The following is a 26,576-nucleotide window of genomic DNA, read 5'->3' on the forward strand; positions in this document are numbered from 1 at the left end:
GAAAATGTCAGGGAAAACAAAGTGAAACAATTTTCTTGGCTGCAGGACTTCTCAGAGCCTTTACTGTGTGCAAGTGGAGGATAAAGTTTAAAGCATTTCCCAAAGTCCTCTGACCATGGAACACCTTTTAACAAAATGCCTATCAACATCTCCCCAAGGCCCCAGAATCATAGTTTAGTAAGTGGTATTTTCTTCCATCTGATTTTGGTTAGATTATGACTTTCTTGCTCGCCTTGAACTATAAATGGCTAACTGCAAATGCTCTCTACTTTCTTCAGAACAGTAACTAATAAACAACAAGGATTTACTGTATAGCACAGGGAACTATATTCAATATCTTGTAATAAATTATAATGGAAAAGAATGAGAAATGGATATATACATATATATGTATAACCAAATCACTTTGCTGTACACCTGAAACTAGCACAATACTGTAAATCAATTATACTAAAAAAAAAAAAAAAAAGAATAACTAACCAGCCATCATTTGACTTGTGTTATCTTAATCCTCACAACAATGTTGTAAGTCCTAATATTCCCATTTTAAAGATGGGGATACTGAGGCTCAGTGAGGTTAATCAGGGTCCCAGAGGGTGAATATCTTATGGGTCTAATCGAATCACATGAGCCCTTTAAAAGCAGAAGGGGAAGTCAGGGAGATGTGAAGCACATCCTGGCTTGAAGATAGAGGATGCCACGTGAACAGACCAGAATGTGGTTTCTGGGAGGTGGCAGTGACCCTTGGCCAACAGCCAGCAAGGAAACGGGGATCTCAGTCCTACAACCACACAGAACTGAATTCTGCCAACAACCTGAATAAGACTGAAAGTCAGTTCTCCTCAAGAACTTCCAATAGGAGCCCAGCCTAGCTGACACTTTGATTTTTACCTTATGTGACCCTACGCAGACAACACGGGCAAGCCCACCTGGCTTTTGACCTACAGAACCGTGAACTAATAAACGGGTATGTTTTTCAGCCACTGAGTTGGTGGTAATTTGATAGGCAGCAGTTGAAAGCTAACATGGGTCCGTACTACTGTGATCTCATTTTATAGACGAGGAAGTGAAAGCCCGCAGAGGTGAAGGAACCTGCAGGGTGACACAGCTGGTAAATGGCAAAGGGTTTCTCAAACAGGAGTTGAACCCAGGCAGTCTGGCTTTTTACTGTTAGGCTGTGTTTTACATATGTATTTGTCTGCAACAATCTCCAACATAGATGGTTAAGTTAAAAGAAAAAGCAAGGTGGGAGCTGTATATAGAAAAAGCAAGGTGGGAGCTGTGTATAGAATATTACTGTTTGATTATATGAAGATGAGCAGGAAGAACATATACATGGGTCTGCTTGTATATGTGCATGGTAGCTATGAAAAGATTCAAGGATGATATGATTATTTCCCAGGGGGGGAAATGGGTGTCTGGGGGCAGGACAGGGAAGGAGACTTTTCCCCATATATTGTTTTTGGTGTTTTGACTTCTGAACCCTGTGACTGTATAACTCATTAAAAAAATGAAGTATCCTCAATAATGAGAGGAATGGGGAATACTTGGGAGACATATGAATAGGTGAAAAAACACTCTCAAAAGGGCCCAGTACTGTAGGTAAACTGGTTTGTAGGTATATTAATTTGCTAGGGCTGTCATAACAAAGTACCACAGACTGGGGGGCTTATACAATATAAATTAATTTTCTTACAGTTCTGGAGACTAGCAGTCTGAGAACAGGGTGTAAGTCCCTTCTGGGAGCTAGCTGTAAGGGAAATATCTGCTCCACGCCTCACTCCTTGGCTTACAGATGACTGTTATCTCCCCGTGTCTTTACGTGGTCTTCCCTGTGTGGTGTGACTGTGTCCTAATTTTCTTTTTATAAGGACACCAGTCATATTAGATTAGGTCCCACCCTAATGACTTCACTTTGACTTAATTACCTGTTTAAAGACTCTTTCTCCAAATACAGCCACACTCTGATGCGCTATGGGGTTAGGCCCTCAACATATGAATTTTTGCGGGGGACACAGTTCAGCCCAGAAAGCGAACATTTAATCCAGGGTTTCTCAACCTTGGCCCTACTGACATTTGGGACTGGGTAATTCTTGGTCTCAGGGGGCTGTCCTGTGCACTGTAGGATGTTTAGCAGCATCACTGGTCTCTACCCACTAAATGCCAGTACCACCCCCCATCCCATTATGACAATCAAAACTGTCTCCAGAAATGGCCAAATGTCCCCCTAGTTGGGAACCACTGCTTTAACCCCTTTTCTAGCCCTGATGTGTGGGAAGCTGCAGCAAGTACAACTGGCTCTTCCAGAAGTTCTGCACTTTTATACACAGAATGATGTACTGTGAGAACCACAGCTGAGACCTAGCAAACTCAGACCTGCCCTGGTGGAGACCTGCATCTGCTCGGGAGGGGAGAGGAGAGAGAGAGGAATGACTGACCCCCCAGGAAGAACATGACTCAATCAATGGGAAACCACTTTGAGAGCAAAAGTGCTGGGTACAGGGACCAGAAAAGAGAGGGATTTTAATGGCACAAAAAGCCTCATGAATCCTCTTGGCTCTCACATCCAAAAAAACCACCTCTCTTGCTCTTGTCTGCCTTCCCCTGTACTTAAGAGACGAACCACCGGGGCTGAAAGCTCGTGGAATTGCGTCCTGTGGAAACCTCTCATCCAGGGGCTGGCTGGGCAGGCTGCACTTGGGGTCAGTTAAGATGATTTCAGACATGGGAAGGGCTTCCTCCTTCCCGTTCTTATGGGAAAAGACAGGAAGTTGGTCACATGCTATGTTTTTTGGAGAAACAGGTCAGCTAAACGTTTCCTTGTTTCTGATACAGCTAGTCCTAGTATCTACCCAGCAACTGGATACCCGGCCTTCTACCTTCTGATAAACTTAATGGGATAAAAACAACCATTTAAGAGATGAGGAAGCCGAGGGCTCCAAAGAGTGAGGTCACCTGTCCAAGGTCACATAGGTAGTAAGTCCAAGAACCAGGATTTGAACCCAGTTTTGCTGACTCAAGGCCAGGTTTCTTCCTGCTGTGCAGTGTTTACTCATGACACACCCGCTACTGAGAGTTTTTAGAGAAGTACCTGCTTTTATATTTCTCCATCTGAAAAATGGGCAGAATGGCAGCTGCCTGCTACCTATGCTAGTGAGAGGTTGAATGAACCCTGCCCTAAGAATGTTCTAGAACAATGCTGTCCACTGGAATGTTCTACATCTGCTTTGCTCAACACTGTGGCTATCCAGCAGTGCAACGGAGACTGAATTTTTAATTTAATTAATTTAAATGTAAATAGTCACCTGTGGCTTGTGGCTGTCATACTGGACAGTGCATTTCTAGAATCTTAAGCCAAGAGGATTTCATTTTAACAAAAGGAAGGAGCAATGTGGACAAGTCAAGTTTTAAATTATTACTACTATTAAGGCTAGGAGTTGGAGTGTCAAGAAAATTTTCCAGGGCAAGAAAATTTGCTTTCTTAACTAGGTTCGGGTTAGGTTAAAACAAAAGTTTCACTCGCAGAGAATCAGGGAGTGCACGAAGGTGAGGAGGGCGTCTTACTCGTTTTTATATTCTCAGGGCCTAGCATTGCCTTTGTAAGCAAATAAGTCCCAAATAATGTCCACTGGATTGAGGAGAGAAAGGGGGTGTGGCTGAGAAGAACTCTACGTGGTGGGGTAGCAGCAGGCCTAGTTTTAAGCCCCAACAGGAAATTAACACGAGGCTCTTCATTCAGCCCGTAATAGCCGTGTGTCAAGACAGACCTAATGGTCCTTGTGCTCATGAGTCGGTACTTGAATAGTGGGGACAGAAAATAAACACAAGACAATCCAATCATTTCAGATACTGGCACACGCGAAGAGGGAAATAAGATGGCGATGGGGTAATGCAACCTGGGGACCACCTCTCTGAACAGGGTACAGAGTCTCAGAGGACGTGACACTTGAATGATGGGAAGGGGACAGCTGTGGGAACAGAGAGAAAAACCTCCCCACGCGGAGGGAGCATAAGTGCGAAGGGCCTGAGAAGGAAGCTGCTGGCTGGTCCAGGGTGAGCCAAGGGAGAGGACCAGGTCCCGGGTGATGAGGTCGGAGAAGTGGGCAGGAGCCTGATCAGGCAGCGCCAAGATGCATGAACTGTATAAGTTATCTGGATTTATGATGACAAGTGGCTGCTCTAGATACCCGGCCAGTGTGATGGTTTGGGGCTGAGGTTACAGACCGGTGGCCGTCATTGTTAACCCGCCCCCTTCTTGGCCGGCCAATGAGCATGGCTGTCCTGGGAGGCCCAGGTATGAGAAGATCCCGGACAGACCCTCTGGTGTCCGGAGGCACGTGGGAATCAGTGGTTCACCCAGCCTCACACATCAGGGACCGTGGGGCCATCAAGCAAACCCAAATACCAGAAGCCCTTCCAAATAATTATAATATTAAAAACCAACCCACCCTCTCAGTGGACAGCGTGGAGGCGCAGGAACGAGCATCTGTGCTGTGAGCCATTAGGGGTCCCTGACAGATGTGCTCCTCTCCCCCCTCCCCCACCAGCTGCAAATGAAGACCCGTCCTTTTCTTCTGCCCAGACAAGGATTGATGAGGATTCGGGAGAGCGCTCAGACAGGCAAGGAAAGGCTGTGAACCTTTTCCAAGCCTGCAATTTATCTTGAGGAGACTATTCACATCACTTTTTACAGGCTGGATTATGCTCTGACCTGGCACATTAATCTCGCCGAATAAAATAATAATAATCAGAAAAAGGGAGCTGGACAGTTGCCAGGGAGGCATTAATAACTGTCGCCCACACCTCGGAGGTGCAGGGAAGGGGTGCCACCTCCCATCCCCGCCCCCTGGCCCCCAGTGGTGCCCGTCGAAAGAGAAGGAAGTGAGGTAGCCATTGCCTGAACTTGGGGGAATTTTATAGAGATGGTGTACGGGGACATCGCTCCCCAGTCAACTCTGAGGAATTTTCCGAGCAAATCCAGAGAACTTCCATGGGAGGGAGTGTGGTCTAGTAACTCCCTCCCAGAGCAGGGGTTCTGGAATCAGACTGCCTGAGTTCAAATCCCCACTCAGCCACTTATATATACACTGTGTGACCTTGGGCTACTTTTTTTTGGGGGGGGGGTGGGTAAGGAGTTTATTAATTTATTAATTTATGCTGTGTTGGGTCTTCATTTCTGTGAGAGGGCTTTCTCTAGTTATGGCAAGTGGGGGCCACTCTTCATCACGGTGCGCGGGCCTCTCACTATCGCGGCCTCTCGTTTTGGAGCACAGGCTCCAGACGCGCAGGCTCAGTAGTCGTGGCTCACGGGCCTAGTTGCTCCGCGGCATGTGGGATCCTCCCAGACCAGGGCTTGACCCCGTGTCCCCTGCATTAGCAGGCAGATTCTCAACCACGGCACCACCAGGGAGGCCCTTGGGCTACTTCTTAACCTCTCACTGCGTTTGTGTTTTCCTCTGGAAAACAGGGATAAAACCAGCAACTGCTGGGAGTGTAAAATGGTGTAGCTGCTGTGGGAAACCGTTTGGTGGTTCCTCAAAAGGTTAAACATAGAATTACCATATGACCCAGCCATTCCACTCCTAAGTATTTACCCAGAAAAACTGTGTTCAAACACATACTTCTACACAATGTTCAAAGCACTGCTATTCCCAATAGCTAAAAAGTGGAAGCAATCCAAATGTCCATCAATGGATGAATGGATAAACAAAGGGTGGTCTATCCACACAATGGAATATTATTCGGCCATTAAACTGGAGTGAAGTGCTGATTTCTGCTACAATGTGGATACATCTTGAAAATATGATGCTAAGTGAAATAAGCCAGACACAAAAGGTCACATAATGTATGAGTCCATTTATATGAAATGCCCAGAACAGGTAAATCCATAGAGGTAAAAAGCAGATTGGTGGTGGCCAGAGGGAAAGGGGAGTGACTGAATGGGTACGGAGTTTCCTTTTGGGGCGATGAAAATCTCTTAGGACTAGAGAGAGGTGATGGTTGCACAACACCGTAAGTGTACTGAAGGGCACTGAACTGTATACTTTCAAATGATTGCTGGGACCTCCCTGCTGGTCTGGTGGAAGACTCCGCGCTCCCAATGCCGGAGGCCCGGGTTCGACCCCTGGTCAGGGAACTAAGATCCCACGTACCGCAACTAAGCCCATGCGCCACAACTAGAGAAGCCCACAGGCCACAGTGAAGACCCAGCACAGCCTAAATAAATAAACAGACAAATAAATAAATAAATGTCAGTTCTTGAAGACCCACCAAAGCCAAAATAAACAAACAAATAAATAAATGTCAGTTCGCTCTAATTTATAAAAATAAAATAAAATAAAATGATTGCTGGTTAATTTTATGTTATGTGAATTTTACCTCAATTTTTAAAAAACCCACAAAACAATGGCACTTGCCTTGTGAGACAGATGTCAGAGGGAAAAGGGTTAGAGCAGGGCCTGGCCCACATGAAGGGCTGATTCCACATCAGCTGTTCCTATTGCCATCAGCGTTCTTACTCTGATGTTTGCAATCTCCGGCAGGTTATTTAACTCCGTTTCTGCTCTGTGCAGAGAGATATCGACAGTATCTACCTGCCAGGATTGCTAAGATTAAACAAGATGATGTCTTCAGTAGACTATAAACTCCATGAGTATGTAGATTTTTGTCTACTTTGTACTTTGATACTGATGTATCCCTTTGCCTAGAACAGTGCCTGGCACACCGCTGGCATTTAGCAACTATTTCTTGAACAAATGGCAGTGCTTAACACACTGCCTGACTCCTGGTAATTGTTCAGCAATGTTTACTTGCTTTTATTACTATTGGTCTGGTTGCTGCATTTCTTTGAAGGTTTGCTGCACGTTCCTTTCTAGCACAGGGAAGTGAGTACTACTTTGCCTTGTAGACTTTGGTGTCTTCCTGACAGAGGTGTCTGGACACCTACCAGACATGAGAGGTTTGAGCTGAGCTGACAATGGAGTCTAAGCTCTCACTGAGGTTACAAGAGGAGGTGATGAGAGTTAGTGTAGCTGTCTAGACTATCAACTCATCCACTCACCCATCCATCCACCAACCTGTCTGTCCATCCCTCTAAATATCCATCTGAATATCCATCTACCCATCTAAATACCTATCCATCCATTCATCCATCCATCCATCCATCCATCCAAGTACCCATCCATCATCTATCTAAATATCCATCCATCCATCTACCCATCCATCTATCCACACCATCACTGGACTATCCATCTGTCCACATATCCACCAACTTTCCCATCTAGCCATCCAATTCATCCATCTACCTATACATCCATTCACCCATCCATCTACCCACCCAAACATATATACATGCATACAATGAATGCTGCCGAGTGCATATCAGATGCTGGTGATCCATCAACAAAGAAACCAGATGCATTCGTTTCCTGCTGTCACAGAGGTTACAGTCGAGCAGAGCAGGCAGACAACTAAACAGGCAATTACAGTCAGGGTGGTGAGTGCTGGCACAGGGGAAGTACAGGGTGCTGCAACAGTCCCCAGCAGGGGCACCCTACCTCACCTCAAGGGGCAGGGGAGGTTTCTAAGAGGCTGTGATCTGCAGGAGGAGCAGGAGGCGGTTAAGACACAAGAAAGGAAAAGGGTCTTTGAGGTAGAAGGGCAGCACACAGCTGACTCTGGAAGCTGTAAGGGTTAGTTACTCGGTCTCAGTGCCTCAGTTTTCTCATCTGGAAAATGGGGTTAGAACACCTACCACATGTCAGACTGGGACTAGTTGGTGTATGGAAGGAAATGAAAGAAGAAGGGTCTGGCTGAAGCACAGGGAACAGAGGGAAGAGGGGCAGGAGAGAGTGAGAGGAAGAGTAAGGATGCTGGATAGGCAGGTGGGCTGCAAAGCCTCACCTGCTTCCTCTCCAGGCAATGACAACCCACCCCTCATTTCACCCACATACAAAAAGTCTTCTTATGTTTGTAGCATTTCAAACGGGGTTTTGTAAACATCTCAATTTTCTAAGGGAAGAAACATGTTCAGGCACATGTAGTGACTCACCCAAGGCCCCGTGGCCGGAAAGTGGCAGGGTCAGGAATGGCCCAGGAATTCCGACATCCATTCAGTGCTGGGCAGATGATCCCCTGACGTGGCCATGGCCTTGGGAGTTGGAAGATGTGAATTCTGATTCTATGACTGACCAGCTGGGTGTTTTTTGGACAAAACATCTCACCCCTCTTTCAGCCACAGTACAGGGTACGTGAAAAAATGGCCACCCAAAGATACCAGGTCCCAAACCCTGGAAGCTGTGTGTGTGACCTCATCTGGAAAAAGGGTATTTGAAGACACAATTAAGTTAAGGCTCTTGGCACGGGGAGAGTAGCCTGGATTGTCTGGGTGGGGCCCAAATGCAGTCACATGTATCTGTATGAGACAGATAGAAGGAGACATCATACACAGCAGAGGCCAGGTGACCACAGAGGCAGGGACTGGAGTGATGCTGCCATGAGCTAAGGAACGCTGCCGGCTACCAGAAGCTGGAAGACGCAAGGAAGGATCCTCTCCTAACATCCAGCACCGCCCCCCCCCACACCTCTGACACCTAGATTTCGTTTCAGTGACACTGATTTTGGACTTCTGAGCTCCAGGACTGTGAGAGAACACATTTCTATTGTTTTCAGCCCCAGACATGTGGTTATTTATTATAGCAGCCACAGGAAATGAATAGCAGCCACAGGAAATGAATACAGTGGGCCCTCTGTATCCGCAGGTTCCTCGTCTGTGGATTCAACCAATCTCACATAGAAAATCCGAGGATGCGGAACCGCAGATATGGAGGACCAAATGTAAGGGACTTGAGCGTCCACGGATTTTGGTATCCGAGGAAGATCTTGGAAGCAATCCCTCGCAGATACTGAGGGATGACTGTACTCAGCTTTTTATCTAGAAAGAGGTGATAATAATCTCTCTCTCCCTCAGAGGGGTATTGAGAGCCTTATATGAGTCAAGACATGGGAAAGAATCTAGCAAGAACCAGAATGCACTAGGCAATGAGTAACCATTCTCTGTCTGTTTTCCTTATCTTTCTCCCATACCCACTTTGAGGTACAGCTTGGGCCCCGAAGCTGAAGCCCTGGGCTGGAGTCCGAACTCTACCACTTAATAGCTGTCTGCCTGCTCAACCTTCCATCTCCTCATCAATGACAGGAACTGTACCTCCCTGAGAGGAATAGCAAGAGGCTACGAAGGTAATTCATACATGAAGTGCTCTTAGTACAGTCTCAGGCACACAGTCGGTACTCAATAATTGCGAGCCATTATTATTCCAGGCAGTCAGTGCAGAGCCAGCTTCCTCACATGCCTGGATTCACGTCTCCTGCCTTCAACAAAGTGCCACAACTGCTATGAAGGAAAAGCTTCGGGGCATCTAGAACCCAAGGGGCACTGAACCCAAGGAGGGGGTCATGGGAACCCTGATTTGTAGCTGGTTGGTCAGAAGTACAGGTGCCAGCTTGGGGCTGGTGACTGGCATCTGAAGTGACAGGGACAGTCTTGCAGGACTGAGCCCTTATCCTGTGGGATCTGACACTATCTCGAGGTGGATAGTGTCAGAACTGTGTTAAACTGAAGGATACCCAGCCAGTGTCAGAGAATTACATGATGTGTGGAAAACCCACACATCTGGTGTCAGAGGTATTGAGTGTGTGTGGGTACAGAAGAAACACAGGAGTGTGTTTTTCCTATACACCTGGCCAGTGATTTGATCAGTTGTCACTCAAGACAGATGGTCAATTCCAACCTGCTCTTCTGCCAACCAATGCCTGGGACAAATTCTGAGCTTTCTGACCTAACCGTGATGTCTTTTCCTCACACTGCTCAGTCCTCTGAATTACAATGATTATCCCCCAAGACCTCTTCAACCCAACACCTCCTGCAGGCCTCTCCCTAAGGAACACTCCAAAGAATCATTGCCACCAGTCTGCTTCCTGTGTCCATGGCAGGCATCACTCATGGATCACAGAGTCCTTTTCTTCTGAGCCTCGGTACCCTCTATATAATGGGCCTGAGAAGCCACAAAGAGTCAAAAACCTTTGAGAGCCATCCTTCCCTGGGAGAAGCAGGACCCAGGGCATGTCAATGTGCTTTTTTTCCTTTCTTGGGTGAAATTTAGATGAAAATTGCATCAAGGCCAGCTTTGAACAACAAAACTTAGTAAATGCACTTGGAGAGCAGAGGCGTGACAAGAAGGTGGTGACAATAAAGAATGATGCTCAGCTTCAAGGGATGACGAGAGGTGGGAGACAGGATCTACTAGCTCAGGCTCTGTTCATTTGATGCACTGACATTTGCTCTGCCCAAGTCCAACCTTTCCTTCTCCAGAAAGCATCCTGAAACCCCTGCATGATTGGTGTGATGGGCCTACCTTGGACTTGACGGCCAGGATGATCTTGGGCAGGGCCACGACAAGGCACTTGAGGGCGATGGTGATGTACTTGAGCACAAAGTCTGCGATGCCCACGATCCACAGCAGGTCAAAGAAGTCCAGCGTCTCCAGGTTGGGCTTCAGGAATATGAGGCTGGGGGAGGAGTCAGAGAGTCACGATGCTCACTTAAGGCCACTGGCCTTTAGGGGCCCTTCTACTCATTCTAGGAGCCTTGTAAATATTACCTGTAGACAGAGCACTAAGCTGGGAGTCAGATATCTGTGTCCTCTTCCTGAATCTGCTATTAACTTGCTGTGTGACCTCAGATGGGTATCTTAACCTCTCTGAGCCTCAGTTCCCCTGAGAGTTAAATGATGAGATTGGCCTAGAGCATCACTAGTTAAGGGCCCCTCCAGTTTTATGGGCCACAACAGGCTTCACAAGAGGAAACAAAAGGAAGGAAGGAAGGCTGACCAATAACATGAAGGAGGGAGAGAGAGAGAAGGAGGGAGGAGGGATTTGATGTGTAGACGCTGTGCTAAGCAATTTAGTCACTGTATCTCATTGTCCTGCAGAGTGAGCACTGCTCATCCCCACTTTCTAAATGAGGCACTGAAGCTTGGAGACGTGAAGTTAAGTTGCCCAAGGTCACACTGCATGATAAGCATATGGGCATCAGTATCAGATAGACTTGAATTTGAATCCAGGCCTCTTCATTTCTGGACCCTAGGCAGATAATGTTCTCTCTGTAAGCCTCAGTGTTCTCATCAATAAAATGGGAATCGTTCCCTCCCTCAGTGTTACTGGTGGGATTCAATGAGATAACAGGTATACTACAGACTGTCATGCAGCAGTGACAATGATAACAACATCTCTACGAGGCAGGCACTGTTATCTACCCATTTTGCAGATGAGAAAAAAGAGGCACAGAAAGGTAAATGAACATGCACAGGGTCCTACAAATATGATGGAACGGTGGTGGATTCGAACCCAGGTGTCCCGGCTACAGTTACTGCTCTCAATCCTTATTCCACAGCAGTACTACTCGGAGTGTGTAAACCCATTTTACCCATCCGTGACCAGGTAAGTCAACCTCACACTCAATTTCTGTACTTCCCTCACTGGGGACAGACAACAAGTCATTCTCGAACTGGCACTGATCCACAGACCACATGCTGAGTAGCACTGCTCTCCCTCACCTCTGTGGATGATGATGCTATTCGTATTAATAATATCTTGGCTCTCTACATCACGCTGGCCCTAGTCTACATGCTTTACATGTCTCAGGTCATTTCATCTTCCCAAAGGCTCTGTGTGGTAGGCACTACGATTATCGCATCTTGAGCTGGGGAATCTGGAGTGCTTCGACGTGGAGTCACTGCCCATGGCATCTCAGCTAGAATGTGGAGCTAGGATTGGAACCAGCACCCAAACCGTGCTGGTCCCCTGGCTTTTCTTCCCACCAGATTAGAGGCTCCAAGCAAAGGCCACTCTGAGTCCTGCCTGTCCACCAAAAAAGCAGGGGACAGTGCACACAGCCCAGAGAGAATGCTTTCTAAACGCTTCCCACATACTCTACTGGGCTGGTGGAAAACGGAGCAAACTGAGGCCCCCTGAGGAAAGCATCCTAGGAATGAACTGGTCTCTTTTTGTACTTTTATTTTTAAAAGTCAATTTCTATTTAGAATAAAAAATGTTTGAAGAGCGAGAGTAGGGTTAAATCAATGAAAATAATCTATTTTTGCAATCTCTCATGATACCTTTGGTGTCCTTCCACATCTGAGCCCTGTCTCTGTGGGACGCCTTGTCGCCAAGTCTGAGTGGCATCCAAGTTACGATATGGGGAGAGGCTGGCAGCCCTGAGCTCCCCTTTTTGTCTCTGCTCTTGTCCCTCCCTGGGCATGACCCAGGCTGGCTGGTTGACTTCCATGCCCTGCTTCTCTATTATGCATCTCTGATCGCAAAAGAAATGAAGATCTGCCCTCCACTTTCCATTTTATCTCAGAGACACCAATCTGTTAAATTCACCCAGCTAGGTTTTAGTTCATTGTCTTAGAGTTTTTTCTGTTTTGGCTTTTGGAGCCAGAAAGATGCCCAAGTGTTCTTCCACAGATTGATCACTAAGTCCACTTATTTCTAACGTACACTATAAATTTTAGTGGATGGATACATTTTATTGTCAGTTTTCTGCCCCATTAGCCATCACCCCCAATAGATAAAGTAATTTATCATAAAAGAATAATATTATGATATGATTATGACACATCAAATGTTTCACAGTTTGCCCAGTACTTTTCACATATTATTAACATTTGGCCTCTAATAATTAGCCTGTGGGTGGGTAATGACCTTCAGGTGGGTAAGGCAGAAATTAACTTGCTCTCGGTTTCACAAATGCAGAAACTAGGCGAGGTTCGAAGAGGTTCCACTATTTGCCAAAGGGCACAAAGCTGGTACGTGGCAAGACTAAGAACCTCTGACACACTGGTCATCAGACTTCAAATCCTGGGATGATTCAAACTCTCTGTTACCTACTGGGACTAAGGCTTATTAGAAAGGGTTTCATTAAGCCAAAGTTTCCTCACCTGTAAAATAGGGACAGCAATACCCTGCTGAGTGGGAGGGCAAAATAAGATAATGGCTATTGGTATCATTTACAAACACACTCTAGACCACTGACATCAATAAGGAAGGAGGCTCAGCTCTGTTGCTTTTCTCCTAGGTCACTCTCTTTGTCTTTGTGTGCTGCCAGTTTGACTCAGCACTGGTTTGATGAGGGCACAGAGGTCTGAGCCTGTGAATGTGATCACGCCCAGAGAATGGCATGAGCTGGAAATTCCTCCAAGGTTCTGGGAAACTCCATCTCCTTTACCCTCCACCCAGGACCCTGATCTTCTGGGCCAGGCAAGTAATGCAGTGTGTGGGATGCATGTTGATGCCTTGGAACTAACTTCCCAAATTGCTTTCATGCAACTTCGGGTGGCCCCAGAAAATGGTGAAACGGGTTACTCCTCAAAGTCCATTTTTAAAATAGATGGACATGATCTGAAAGCTTGGCTTGAGTTTCAACCCTGTGCTAGAGACCATTACTGGTCAGTTCTCCCCCACCATGCACTATGTGGCTACCAGAAAATGCAAAATTACACATGTGGCTTGCATTATATTTCTATAAAGAATTATGCTCTAGGCACGTGTATATGACAACAGGGTGGGATTTGAAAGTTACAGAGCTACTGCGTTGTTCTCAAATGAAGGGGCTGTGGGTCCTGAGTCCAACAAAGCCCCCCACTTTCTCACTGGGGGTCAGACTCCCCTGCTCACCTGTTATACAGCTGCTGGGAACTGAACGTGTAGAGCACATACAGGGTGTTCCCCGCCAGAAAGGCTAAGATCCACAAAATGACCAGCACCGACCTCTTCTCCTAGAGACAAAGCAAGAGATCTGTGGAGATGCCGAAACGCCAAAGGTGCACCTGGCAGGATATTCCACAATGTTCCCCGACAAAGGGCAACTTTTCCCTTTCTCAAAGGTTTGGAGGAAGCGGGGCTAATGGTGAAACGAAGGGTGTTGGCATCTTTCCATCCCACTGGAACCTAAGGGATGGTTACAGGGAAGGTAACAGAAATGTGTGAACCTGCTTGGAGAACTATCCAGAGAGTCAGGAGGGCACCATGGTTAGCAAAACAGATTCTGGAGTTGGGTGGCCTGGGTTCAAATCCTTGGTCTATTATCTGGAGGTTGTCCAACCCTGGGCAATTACTTAAACTGTCTACATTTCTCTTTACTCGTCTGTAAAATGGGTATACATTGTATCTCTCTTCTAGAGTCTGAGAATTAATGTACATGAACTGCTTAGAACAGTGCCTGGCATGTAAGAAATGTTAGTTTACATTTACTGTTAGGAACTGAGGCACGGAGAAATTAAGTAGCTCTGGCTCAAGGGCACATGTTTTAAGCTCCGGTGCCCTCATTAAAAAATGAGGTTTGGGGACTTCCCTGGTGGTGCAGTGGTTAAGAATCCGCCTGCCAATGCAGGGGACATGGGTTTGAGCCCTGGTCCGGGAAGACCCCACATGCTGTGGAGCAGCTAGCTAAGCCTGTGTGCCACAACTACTGAAGCCCATGTGCCAGAGCCCATGCTCCACAACAAGAGAAGCCACCGCAATGAGAAGCCCACGCACCGCAACGAAGAGTAGCCCCCACTCGCCACAACTAGAGAAAGCCCACGCGCAGCAACAAAGACCCAACGCAGCCAAAGATAAATAAATATTTTTTTTAAATGAGGTTTTGTTAAGGATTAAGTAAACTTGATAAATGTAAACATTCAGTCTGGTTGGTACAGGCTCACATTTCAGGCTCACTAAGTGGTAGGACTTGTTGCTCTGACTTTACAACCCAGCAGTAGATTTGGATTGACAGGTTGGAAACTTCTGTTCTAACTTTTTCCAGCATGGACCTTTGGGCTACTGCCCTGGACTGACCATTCAACATAGGGCCACATTTATAGGATTAAATTCAAACTCGTACACATGGATGTCAAAGCCCTTTGCAATCTAGCCCCGTTTCTCTTTCTCCAGCCTTGCTTCTGATTAGTCCCCAGGAAGACAAGCTGGGAAACCTTCTCAGTTGGCTGTTTCTCAGTAGACTCTCAGCCTGACAGCAATCTAAGGAAATTTCTAGAGGAGGCATAGAGCAGGGCATTCCTGCCTGTGTACCCTGGGATACATAATCAGACCCCCGTGCTGCTGACAAGCTGAAAAGCTTGTCTTTTCCTGGACCAGGGCGGCTGCATTGCTGGAATAAGATGAGGTCATAACTTTCCCAGTGTAACCTTCCCTGTGGTTTCGGTAAATGCTCCACTGTCTCCAGACACAGCTCAGTGCTCGACACACTGTTACAACACACATTTCCATAGTGTAGACAAAATAAATGCATCTCCATCCACCCATTATTCCAGGAGGGGTCAAGGTTAACGGCCTGAGAAACCACCTCCAACCAACCAACCGCTCTTATCAATGTGATTAATCCACTCGGCAGCCCTTTCTATGCCAATAAATAATAGATTCCGGTTTAATCCCCTGTAAATCCAAACCAAAAGTGGAAGAGAAAGGGAATTAGCAATGCCCCGAGAAGCCAGACTCTGAAGGAAAAATGGGGTACTATCTCCAGTAGTAAGTTGAGATTCCTAAACTTCCTAAGAGTCAGGCAGACTCTCTTCCACTGAAATATACACAGACAGGCAAATCATCACCTGTGTCTTCATAGGGTTCAAAGACCCCTAGAAGCCTGTCCATGGACACAGGCATCCCCTTGCCCCTAAAATTCAAGTCAAGGCACCACGCGGATGTTACTGCATCTGAGAAAGAGCCAGCCCCAATAGCCTCCACTATGACACTGAGCAACCTGCTGTTCTAATAGCAGAAGAAAGGGGTCTGCGTGAAGAAGATGAGACTAAGGGTCAAGAAGAACCTCTGACTCCATGCCCAACTCCAGACCTCAATGTGCTCATGTATCAAATAAAGACTGAGCTGGCATCTGTGCCTCATGGACGCCTAGGTGCTTCTGAGAAAGCAGATGACCCCAAAGCAAGGTCAGAGAGGATGGTGGCTATTATAGGATCACATGTGCAGCAGAAAACATAGGCTTGTTAAAAATAACTCAATTAAGTTGTTCCTATGAGCCAGGCACTGCATTAAACATCTTCCATGCACCATCTCATTTAATCCTCTCGATGGGTGTATGAAGTTGGTGTGGCAGTTCCTTTTCCAGAGGTGGCACCTGAGGCTGAGATCAGTGAGGTAACCCATCCAAGGGCTTGCAGGAGGGTGGAGGAGCTGGAATTTGAATCTGCGGGGGGAGTACAGGCTCTGGGCTCAATGCCTGGGTTCATATCCCGATGCCACCCTTCACGCTGGCTGTGTGGTCTTAGGCAAGAAACTTATGTCTTAGCCAAGAAATTCTGGGCCACTATCTCCTCATTGGGAAAATGAGTTCAGAATGATTTTGCCTCCCTCCTAGGTTGCTGGGATGAAACTGCAAGAGGAGCTGTGTAATGGGTCCAGCGCTGTGCTGGACACGGTTCGTGCTTGGCAGATACCAGAGGGCATTTGGGATGACGGTGGTGAAGCCGTAGGGCCACCCAGCAGTGCCCGTGGGGCGGACTTAACCATGAGCGTGGGTTGGAAGTGAGCTAACTGATTGAATGACGGGAGGATAAGGGGAATGGGCCAGGGGCACATGGGGAGAGGCTGCTGTTGGAAGGGAGAAGGATGGCACATCCGGGGATCTGCCCAGGGTGGGAGGCAGAAGAATGGCCTCCCAAAGGTGTTCCTGTCCTAATCCCTGCAACCTGTGAATATGTCAGGTTACATGGCAATAAAGGTTGCAGGTGGAATTAAGTTTGCTAATCAGCTGACCCTGTGTGGGGGACAGTCTCCTGGATTATCCAGGGGGGTCCAATGTAACCACAAGGGTCCGTAAAAGTGGAAGAGGGAGACAGAAGAGGAGAGTCAGAGGGAGATGTGTCTATGGAGGGATGGTCACAGAGATGCAACGTTGCTGGCTCGAAGAAGGAGGAAGGGGCCATGAGCCAACGAATGTGGGTGACTTCTAGAACCTGGGAAAGGCAAGGAAAGAGACTGTCCTCTGAATCCTTCAGAAGGAACATCGTCCTGTTGACACTTTGATCTTAGGCTAGAGGGACCCACTTCAGGCTTCTGCTCTACAGAACTGTGAGTAATCCCTTTGTGTTGTTTTAAGCCACTGAGTTTGTGGTCATTTGTTACAGCAGCCCCAGGAGAGTAATTTACCAGGTGACTCACCTTTAGAGAGACCTGTTCCCGGAGCGTGGAGTTGGCATAGGCGAAGGTGCTGGCCATCCCGATGCACACGGCAATGCCTGCAGGACAGAGCAGGGGCCGAGACCATCCACTTAGACTTGTCAGGCCTGGCCCGGGCTTACTAGGGACACATCCCTGGTCCCCTCGGGGTTGACACGCTAACCACAGAGGAGAGACAAAAATCCCATTTCTGGGGCATTTGGGCTGCCATGTATATCACTGGGAACCCCAAGCCACTCTGAGAAGAGGCCTCTGACTTAGGGATGGGATTGAGGCCACTGTGGGCGTATTTTATAGAACCAGTTAGAAGCATGGGCTGTGCAGTCTGGTAAGACCTGTGTTCAAATCTCGGCTTGGACTAATCACTGCACCTCTCTGAGCCCCAGTTTCCTCCTCTGTAAAACAGAATAATAACAGTACTTAACTCAAGGAGGGATACTGCTTACAGTGTACAATCTCTAGAAGTTATTAAGTGGTGCCTATTATTATTTCTACTTTCAAAAAGAATCTGAGGCATGTTATTTGTAATAAAAGCATATGTAGAAAAAGACCACAACACCATAAGAAATTGAAGTTTCATGTTAAAGGGGAAAGAATTCCTAGCTGACAGGAAAACATGACCCTTGCAGAGTAGGGAAAAAGAACTGAATTTTATTCCACAATTTAGCAAGCTACCATCTTGGAATTCTCCCTAAATAGGGATTTTCGAATCCTACTTTTTGTTCCCTGTGGAAAGGATTCTGCTTTCACATGACATGCAGAGTTCCCACGCTTGGAGTTCACTTTTACTTTTTAAATAGTACGTGTATTCCAGGCATTCTTCCAGGTCTTCTTTGTAAAAGATGTGTTTCTTCATTAAAAACATATAAAATCAAAACCAGTAACCCCGCAATCTCTTCTTGTACTCTTCTCTTTGATCAAACAAAAAAACCTGCCAACTGAGAACTAAAATGACCAAACTTGAGAATGAAAATTAGTGGTGAGTTTGCTGGAATTCAGGGTAAGGGAGAACACGCCAGGTTCCATTTCTAGGAATAAAAAGGGAGGGACTGACATGGTAGCACCCCAAAAAGGAAGGAGTGATCTGAGTCAGCTGGAACCCACCAGAAAGGGGCAAATGAGACACAAACGATGGCCTAAACTCCTCTAGATATCTCTTGTGGGATGTGATAAGCCATGAGATAGTAACTAGTACTGTAACTTCTACCATAAGATAAAAACAATAGCCTAAACTCTCCAGGGCACAGCAACATCATGATCTAATAACAGTATGTAACAGGTAATAACAACAGTGGACCAGAAACCACATTTATTGAATGTTAAGTGTGTGTCAGGCACTAGGCTAAGCACTTTATGAATCATTATCTTGCTTCCTAATAATAATAATAATAATAGGTAGTATTTACTGAGCACTTGCTGCGTGCAGGGTTCTATGTTAAGTATCTTACATGTATTAGTAATGAATATAATAAAAATAATAATCTACACTTGCATAGCACTTACTCTCTGCCAGGCACTGTCCTAAGTGCTTTACGTATGCTCACTCATTTAACCTCACTCAATCTCACGAAGGCAGATGCTGTTCATATACTATGATAGTATCTGTAACATACTATTAGAGTCTATGTATAGCTATAATACATATGTAATAGTATTTGTAATAGTACACATGCTATTTTAACCCCCATTTTATGGATGATTGGACTGAGGCACAGAGAGGTTAAATAATGCACCCAGCGTCACACAGCTAGGAAGCGGGCAGAGCTCAGGTTCAGACCCAAGCAGTCTGAACTCCGGGGTAGTACACTCTATTCCTTCACATCACCCAACCAGCTGTGGAAGTTTCTACCACAACCCCGCTGGAGAGATGACGAATCTGAGACTCAAAGTACGAGTGGCTTGCCCCAAGTCACACAGCTAGTCGGCCAGGATTTGAACCCAGGTCTGACTCAGAATCCTGGACTCTTAAGGACTTTGCACCATAAGGACCTCTACTGCCTTCCCCTGGCACTTGGGATGGAGACCCCGTCCCCCTACCCAACGGGTGGGGTGGCAGTCTTTGAGCCCTGCACCCCTCCACACTCACCAAGCTTATGCTGGAAGCACACTTTGGCCAGGAGGATGAGGATGAAAGGCAGCCCTTTCTGGAGCCAGCAGATCACGGCCTTCAGCTCGGACAGGGCTGGGGCAGGCGTCCCCGGCTGCTCGTCGCCCGCCTCGTCGGAGTGCGCGCGGTGGTCCCCGCCCACGTGCTGCAGCAGGGAGCCCCCGCGGTGGCCGCCGTGGTGGAAGTGGTGGTGGGGCTGGCGGTGGTGGTAGGCGCCCCCCTCTCCGCGGCCCCCACCTTCCTCCCTGGATGTGGGCATCTGGAGGAACACGTCCCCGCCGCCCGCCGCGGCCCCCAACACCAGGCTGGACGGGAAAGGGGTGGCGGGGAGGCTGCCTGTCGGGAGGCCCGATAAGCCGGAGAAGAGCGCTGGCGGGGAGGCTGCTTCTGCCTTCAGACTCTCAAAGACTCCGCCTTCGTCCACACTCGCCTCAGAGCTGAGCGCTTGACTGCGATTTCTGGGCCAGAAGGGAGGAGAAAGCCCCCACCACGTCAGGCAGTGGAGGATGGGGGGCAAATGACCCTACCAATGACGTTATGGGCCGAATTGGGGCCCCTGCCCCAGGAAAATCATATGTTGAGACCCTAACCCCCAGTACCTCAGCCTGTGACAGTTTTTGAAGACAGGGCTTTGCAGAGCTAAGTGAAAATGAGATCATTAGGGCCAGCCTTAATCCAGTATGACTGGTGTCCTTATAAGAGGAGGAAATTTGGACACAGACACGCGGGAGGGAAGACGATGTGAAGACACAGAGAGAAGGTGCCCATCTGTGAGCCAAGAAGAGAGGCCTCAGAGGAAACCAACCCTGCCGATGCCTTGATCTTGGACCTCCAGCCTCCCGAATTGTAGAAAATAAATTTCTGTAGTTTAAGCCACCTAGACTGTGATACCTTGTCACCCTGCAGCCCTAGCAAACTAATATAGGTAATAATAACAATAGGGTCATAATCTTTACTGAAATTTTACTATGTGCCAGATACTTTTCTAAGTGCTTTCCGTTAATTAACTCATTAAATCTTCCTATCAACCCTGTGAACTAGGTACTAATAATACCATCTTACAGATCAAGAAACTGAGGCACAGAACAAAGTAACTTGTCCAGGATCACACAGCTGGTAAGGTATGGAACAGGGAAGAGTCAAACCCAGCAAGGCTACCTCTGGAGCCTGCTTTCTCAACCACTATACTTTACTGAAAAGGGAGCGCAGAGTCCTCTGATTCTAGAATAACCTCAGAAACTCAGGTACCCCTGGTTCTGTAATCTCCAAGTTCAATGATTCCCAGTTCCCAAGAGGATCCACCTTGGTCACAACTGGTATTTGGAGGGCAGCAGAAAGTAATGGGAAGAAGATTTAATTGGAGAAGCCCACATTTGAACCCTAGCTCCACCCTTCCCAGGGGTCTTAACAATCCTACACTCAGTTTTCTCACCTGGAAAATGGGTATGAACACCATTCATGCATAGAATTCCTGGGGATCAAATTTAGAATACCCCTTTCAGTGTACCTGGCACTTAGTAAATGGGAACTATTATCTCTAATCCCTATGGAAAACCTCCAGGGCTAACTGCCATTTCTAGTTCCAAGCACAGGCCTGTTGTACTGGAATCAGGTAAAGGATGCTGATGCTCTTTCAGAGCCATTGCTGGAGGAGCAGAGAGCCTAGAGTTACCCTTCCGAGAATGGTGAGCCCCAAGCTGGGTGCACTTTCCCATGAACACCATGCCCCAGAGTCTGGATGTCATGTGTCTTCTCTTGGGCTTGTCCTTTTCAAATGGAATCAGTCTACACAACAGGTGGAGCTGATTAGCTCAATGTGCTGTGTCAGTGGGAGGGGCAAAGAGCCACCCTCCCTTCCTTATCTCACCCCAGAGTAGGGTTCCCAAGGAAACTCCACAGACCCCTATGGTACTCTAAATACATCCTGAGTTTACTGAAAGTGAGTGCTGAGTTCCACGCATCCTGTGGACCCCACAACCCAGGGCACACAACCCAGGTGCTTAATAAAAGTATGCTAGTTATCGGGCTTCTCTGGTGGTGCAGTGGTTTAGAATCCGCCTGCCAATGAAGGGGACACGGGTTCAAGCCCTGGTCCAGGAAGATCCCACATGCCGCAGAGCAACAAAGCCCACGTGCCACAACTACTGAGCCTGCGCTCTAGAGCCCGTGAGCCACAACTACTGAAGCCTGCGTGCCACAACTACTGAAGCCTGTGTGCCTAGAGCCCGTGCTCCGCAACAAGAGAAGCCATCTCAACGAGAAGCCCACGCACCGCAACAGAGTAGCCCCCGCACCGCAACGAACAGTAGCCCCTGCTCTCCACACCTAAAGAAACCCTGCACGCAGCAACAAAGACGCAACGCAGCCATAAATAAATACATTAATCATAATAAAAAAAAAGTATGCTGGTGACCATCCAGGCACAAAATGGCCCCAGAGGGAGGCTGCAGGGGAGGTTTGACACTGCTTTCACACTTGATCTTATGTAATCTATTCTTCACTCAGAGACAAGGGTGCATTAAAAACAAACAAAAAAAAACCCCATGTATTTGATTATTTCACTAACCCACTAAAAGGGCTTCCCATTCTAAACTCCTTCCTGCAGTCTCAGATAAACCCTATAGATAGGGACTAATATCATTTTCATTTTACAGATAAAGAAACTGAGGCTCAGAGAGATGAACTTGCCAGATATCTTGGATTATCTTGCCCTGAACTCCAATCTCACCATGTGGCCTTTTCTCACTGCCCAGGGGCTTCCTACGGCAGGGCCTTTGCCCAGGCCATCCCCTTCATGGGCTGTCCCCCAGTCCCACCCTGTCCCACCTAGGTAACTTATGCTCATCCCTCAGATTTTGGCTAAAAATCTCTCTTGCTTGGTGGAGCCTTGCCTGCCTCCTGGACAGTGACAGTCCCCTTGCCCTTTGTCCTCACTGCACAGGACTGATCATATTTATTGTTTTACTCCTTACCTGTGACTCTCAACCCTGGGTGTACATTATAATAACTCGAGGGAGCTTTTGAAAAATACAGGTGCCCTGGACCCACTGTTGACCAACTGAATCAAAATCTTGTGGGTTGGGCCTCAGCACCCCTATTTCTTCAGAGCCTTCCGGGTGATTCTAACATGCAGTCAGCACAGAGAACGGAACTTGAGACTGGGCCCTGCTCCGTAAGGTCAAAGACCATGACTGTTTGCTCCTCATTGGATTACCACTACCCAGCACAATGCACCTCGCAACAGAACATGCTCAATATTATTTGAAAGAATGAATGAATAAGCATACTAAAGGCTCTGAGAAGGCCTGCAACTGAAACAATTAACTTTGTTAAACCTAGTGTTTCCCAAACTTATTTGACCATGGGATTATTTTCTTCCATGGAAAACCTATTCAATCTTGTAGAATACCTCTGAAACCCAGCAGGGGAGATGCCGGTCTGGAGAAATCTTGGGGTTGGCTTCGCTGGCCTTACAAACTTGAGCTGGGGGTAAGTTATCATAAACCACCAGGTTTACACCCCAGCAAGGGAGGGAACTTGAAGATGGTTACCCACCCCCCTACCTCCCATGGCCCATCCCTCCTGGCTCCAAAAGCCCAGGAAATGTGTGGTCCTATTCTCTTGGGTTTGGGATAATAATAAAGATAGTATTAATAATGACAACAACAGCTAACACCATGGCTACGATCATCAAGGGGACTTGAGCTTTTTCTGCACTTCAAGAAGCTGAGCTCAGAAAGCAGGAGTCCTGGCAGGTGCCCACAGTGGCCGCCCTCTCTCCCCCACCGTCCCACAGGGACCTGGAAAGCCTCCTGTCTGCCTTGAGCTTGCCAGCACTTTGAGTCCACTGGGCTCAGGGGGCCTCCAGTACAACAACCAGGGAAGACTCAACCCACCAAGGACCTTTTTATAGCTGGCCTCCCTTCTCTGGGCCTAAACGGGAAAGAATATTCATTGAGGGGCAGAGGCTGAGCTTCCAACTTAACTACTTAAAGGCTAGAACATGAGGTAGCCCGGGAGAAGAGTGAATCCACCCAGATAGGAGGCAGATGAAATGTGGTATCCCAAAGCACAGACTTTGCAGGGGTCAAATGGACCAGGGCCTGAATCTCAGTCCTGCCACTTCCTGGCTTTGTGACTTCAGGTTACTTACCCTCTCTGAGCCCCAGTTTCCTCATCGATAAAATGGTGATAAAAACAGTCCTCACTTCCACAGGCTAATGTGAGGGTGACACAAATAAGCACACAATACACAGTGGCCATTATTTCTCCAGCATGGCCTCTGTCCTCAAAGACCTCACCGTTCATTTGAGAGCAAAGAGTAATTCTGTCTTCAGAGGCTGGAAAAGCTCCAACAGCCATGCTTATTAGATGCCGGGTTCCGTGTTGGTGCATCTTCACTCATTCACTCATTCATAAGCAAACCTGAGTTTTGTTATCTGCCATTTATGGATGGGGAAACTGAGGCCTAGAGGCGAAGGTGCTTGCCAAAAGCAGCAAAGGGGGAAGTGGCTGAGCTGGGATTTTGGCCAAGGGTTGTATGACTTAAGGCCAGTGTCCTTCCCTGCAGAACAGGCAGGCTTGATGGAAAACTCAATACTGGACTGGTGGGTACTCTGTGATTGTGCGGCCAATCTCAAGAGTTGCAGGGGACTTGAAATGGGCTGCACAGGAGGAAAAGCTTGGCTGCCTGTTCCTTGGATGTACGGTGCAGCATGGTGAGGGGGTTGTGGCTGGGAGACTGTCACAACCTGAGAACAGGTCCCCATGGTCTGTACTCTCTTTGACTTAAGTAGATGGAAGTTCTAGCTTATTAGTGTTTTAACTGCGTTTTCTTAGATTCTGTACTTGTCTATTTGGCATCTACACATTATAGGGTCAAACTAACGGCCAAAGTTGTTTACAACTCCCCTGTGATCCAGAGCTCACATCCCCAACCACCTCCTTTATCTAATTCACATTCTCAGCCAATATTTCCTTTGCCCGAAATCACTCAGGGCCAGGTACAGACAACTAGAGACCACTCCTACAGCCTACAGCCCACCAACATTATTCAAACTAGTCAATCCTAAGCTGTTTCCCCTCCCCTGCCTTATTCTGTGTGGAAAATACAATAAAAGCTATGACCTATGCTTTCCCTTTGCTCCTTTCTGCCCCCTGGCTGACCCCGGTGCTTCCCCATGTGGCCCTGCATAGGGCGACATGCCCCCTTCTCTTGGAAGATGCAAGTAATAAAAATCTTCTTTCAATGTCATCCGCCTCTCCATGTTGCCACTCAGACACCTCTATAAATTAAAATCCCCTGGGTACAATCATTGATACAATGAGTCAAGTGGATCACTGTTTGCACAGGCTTTGAGAATCACCATAAGAGCAACAGCAAGCTGTCACGTGTTGAGAATATGAGGCCATTGCCGTGCAAAGCAGTTTCCAATCAGATCTCCTCTGCTCTTCTAACAAGTAGCCCTGAGGGGCAGGTATTACTCCATCCAGTTTAGGGTTGCCCTTCACCACCTGAAGCTCAGAGCCTCAGATGGAATGAGGGGATGCCTACCTTTCAGGTGGAACATTATCCGTGTTGCTGCTGTGGCGTCTCTGCATTTTCCTTAAGACCTAAAAGTCAACACATGCATGAGCCAGAGTCTCCCAATATTCTCAGTGCCTGTCAGATCACCATGGTAACCATAAACAAGTACTACTTGTATTTTACTTCCCTAGAGCTCTCTGACATTTTGCAAACTGTGTTTCAGTCTGTTATGCCATTCAACCCTCAAATCAACATCCCATCCCATGAAGAAAGTGTCATCAGCCCATTTCATGGATGAGAAGGATGAGACCGGAGGTGGAGGAAGTTCTCATGTCAGAGGAGAAAGAAGTGAACTGTAAAGCAAAGAGGTGCTGGAGGAGGTCAAGTGAGCAGCAGACTGACAGTTAGGAAACATGGATCCTGGACTGATGCCACCCCTAATTTGCTGTGTGACCCTGGACAAATCGGTAACCTCTCTGTGGCCTCAGACTCCCCATAGGTTAAATGGGAGAGGGGTGAAGTGTCCGAACCCAAAGCTTCCTTCCAGCCCTCACATTTAACACAGTGGTAATGAAGATCTGAATTCTCATGGAGACACGTCACCTGGTTCACTGTGAGGAACCACAGGGACTTCAGAACTCCATGTTGACGACACCTGAGGTGGGCATTCAGGTGGGGATGTGACCACTGGATTCCAGAGAAAGCAGGCCTCTCCCTCTTCTTCCTCTGCAAAGGGATGCACGGGTCACAGGAGCTTACCAGAGGCTCCAAACCTTGGATGGAATAGAACACTTAAGTGAATAGTCCACGGGATGCCTTGAACCTGAGAATAAGTCTTAGGGCTTCATGGGCAGTTATAAGCAGGTGGTTCTGTTGCCTCCTTGTCCCTTGTTGGCCTTCCACTGATACCTTGTTGGGACTCCTGAGGACCGTTATGATCTGAATGTATTAATATCTTGTCCTATTGTCAAATTCTGAGTCGTGATTGGGGAATACAGAAAATATGTTTAAGGCCCTCCGCAGGCTACCCACTGCAATCAGAATAAAATTCAAGTTCTGTTCCTGGCCAGCAGGCCTCACCTGTTCCCAATCTCATTTGTCTCCACTCTCCTCCAACCACACTGGCCTTTTCATTTTTCAAACGTGCCAGCTTGTCCCTGCCTCCGGGCCTCTTTACTTGCTGTTCCCTCTCCCTAGAATGCTTTTCCTTCTGGCTAGCTCCCTCAGGACAAATGTCACCTCCTTCCAGAGGCCTTCTCCTCTCACCCTCCTGACCCAACATACATTGCCCTGTTTTACCTTCTTCATAGCACTTATCATTTATTTACATGTTTGCATATTTATTTATGGCCTGTCCTCCATTAGAATGCGAATGCCACAAAAGACACGATCGGTCTGCCTGGTTTGCCCTTCTGCTTCCACATCTAGAACTCTGCCTGGCATAAAGTAGCACTCAACAAGTATTTATTCAATAAGCAAAACATCAATGGGTCTCACTTACCTTTTTCTACATCCCTTGTTCCCTCCCTGACCTCTCACTCTAGAGAGGAAATAAAGGCCAGAGACTTTTCATGAGTTGGTTTCGCTTCCTTGAATATATTTTTTTGTACCAGGACCAAAGATGGCGCTCTTAGTTCAGGGTGCCATAACGTGTTGTTGAGTGACTTCCTGATCCTGACCAGCCTTCTT

The 26,576-nt window shown here is 47.3% G+C and overlaps 1 protein-coding gene across 1 annotated transcript in view; it reads right to left on the reverse strand.

The window, feature by feature from the left end:
- The window catches only part of RNFT2 (ring finger protein, transmembrane 2), a gene marked incomplete at its 5' end in the record, with an annotated part of 63,559 nt that overhangs the window by 35,847 nt on the left and 1,136 nt on the right, over positions 1-26,576 (reverse strand). Inside the window, 6 exons of the mRNA XM_081252115.1 lie at positions 10,413-10,566; positions 13,735-13,835; positions 17,236-17,312; positions 19,340-19,818; positions 24,915-24,973; positions 25,491-25,678. Of these exons, the coding sequence (XP_081108241.1) occupies positions 10,413-10,566; positions 13,735-13,835; positions 17,236-17,312; positions 19,340-19,818; positions 24,915-24,973; positions 25,491-25,678 (1,058 nt within the window). The remainder of the gene's footprint in view (positions 1-10,412; positions 10,567-13,734; positions 13,836-17,235; positions 17,313-19,339; positions 19,819-24,914; positions 24,974-25,490; positions 25,679-26,576) is intronic.

The sequence above is a fragment of the Mesoplodon bidens genome (genome assembly GCF_964165515.1).
Source record: "Mesoplodon bidens genome assembly, chromosome: 13".
Classification (NCBI taxonomy): domain Eukaryota; kingdom Metazoa; phylum Chordata; class Mammalia; order Artiodactyla; family Ziphiidae; genus Mesoplodon; species Mesoplodon bidens.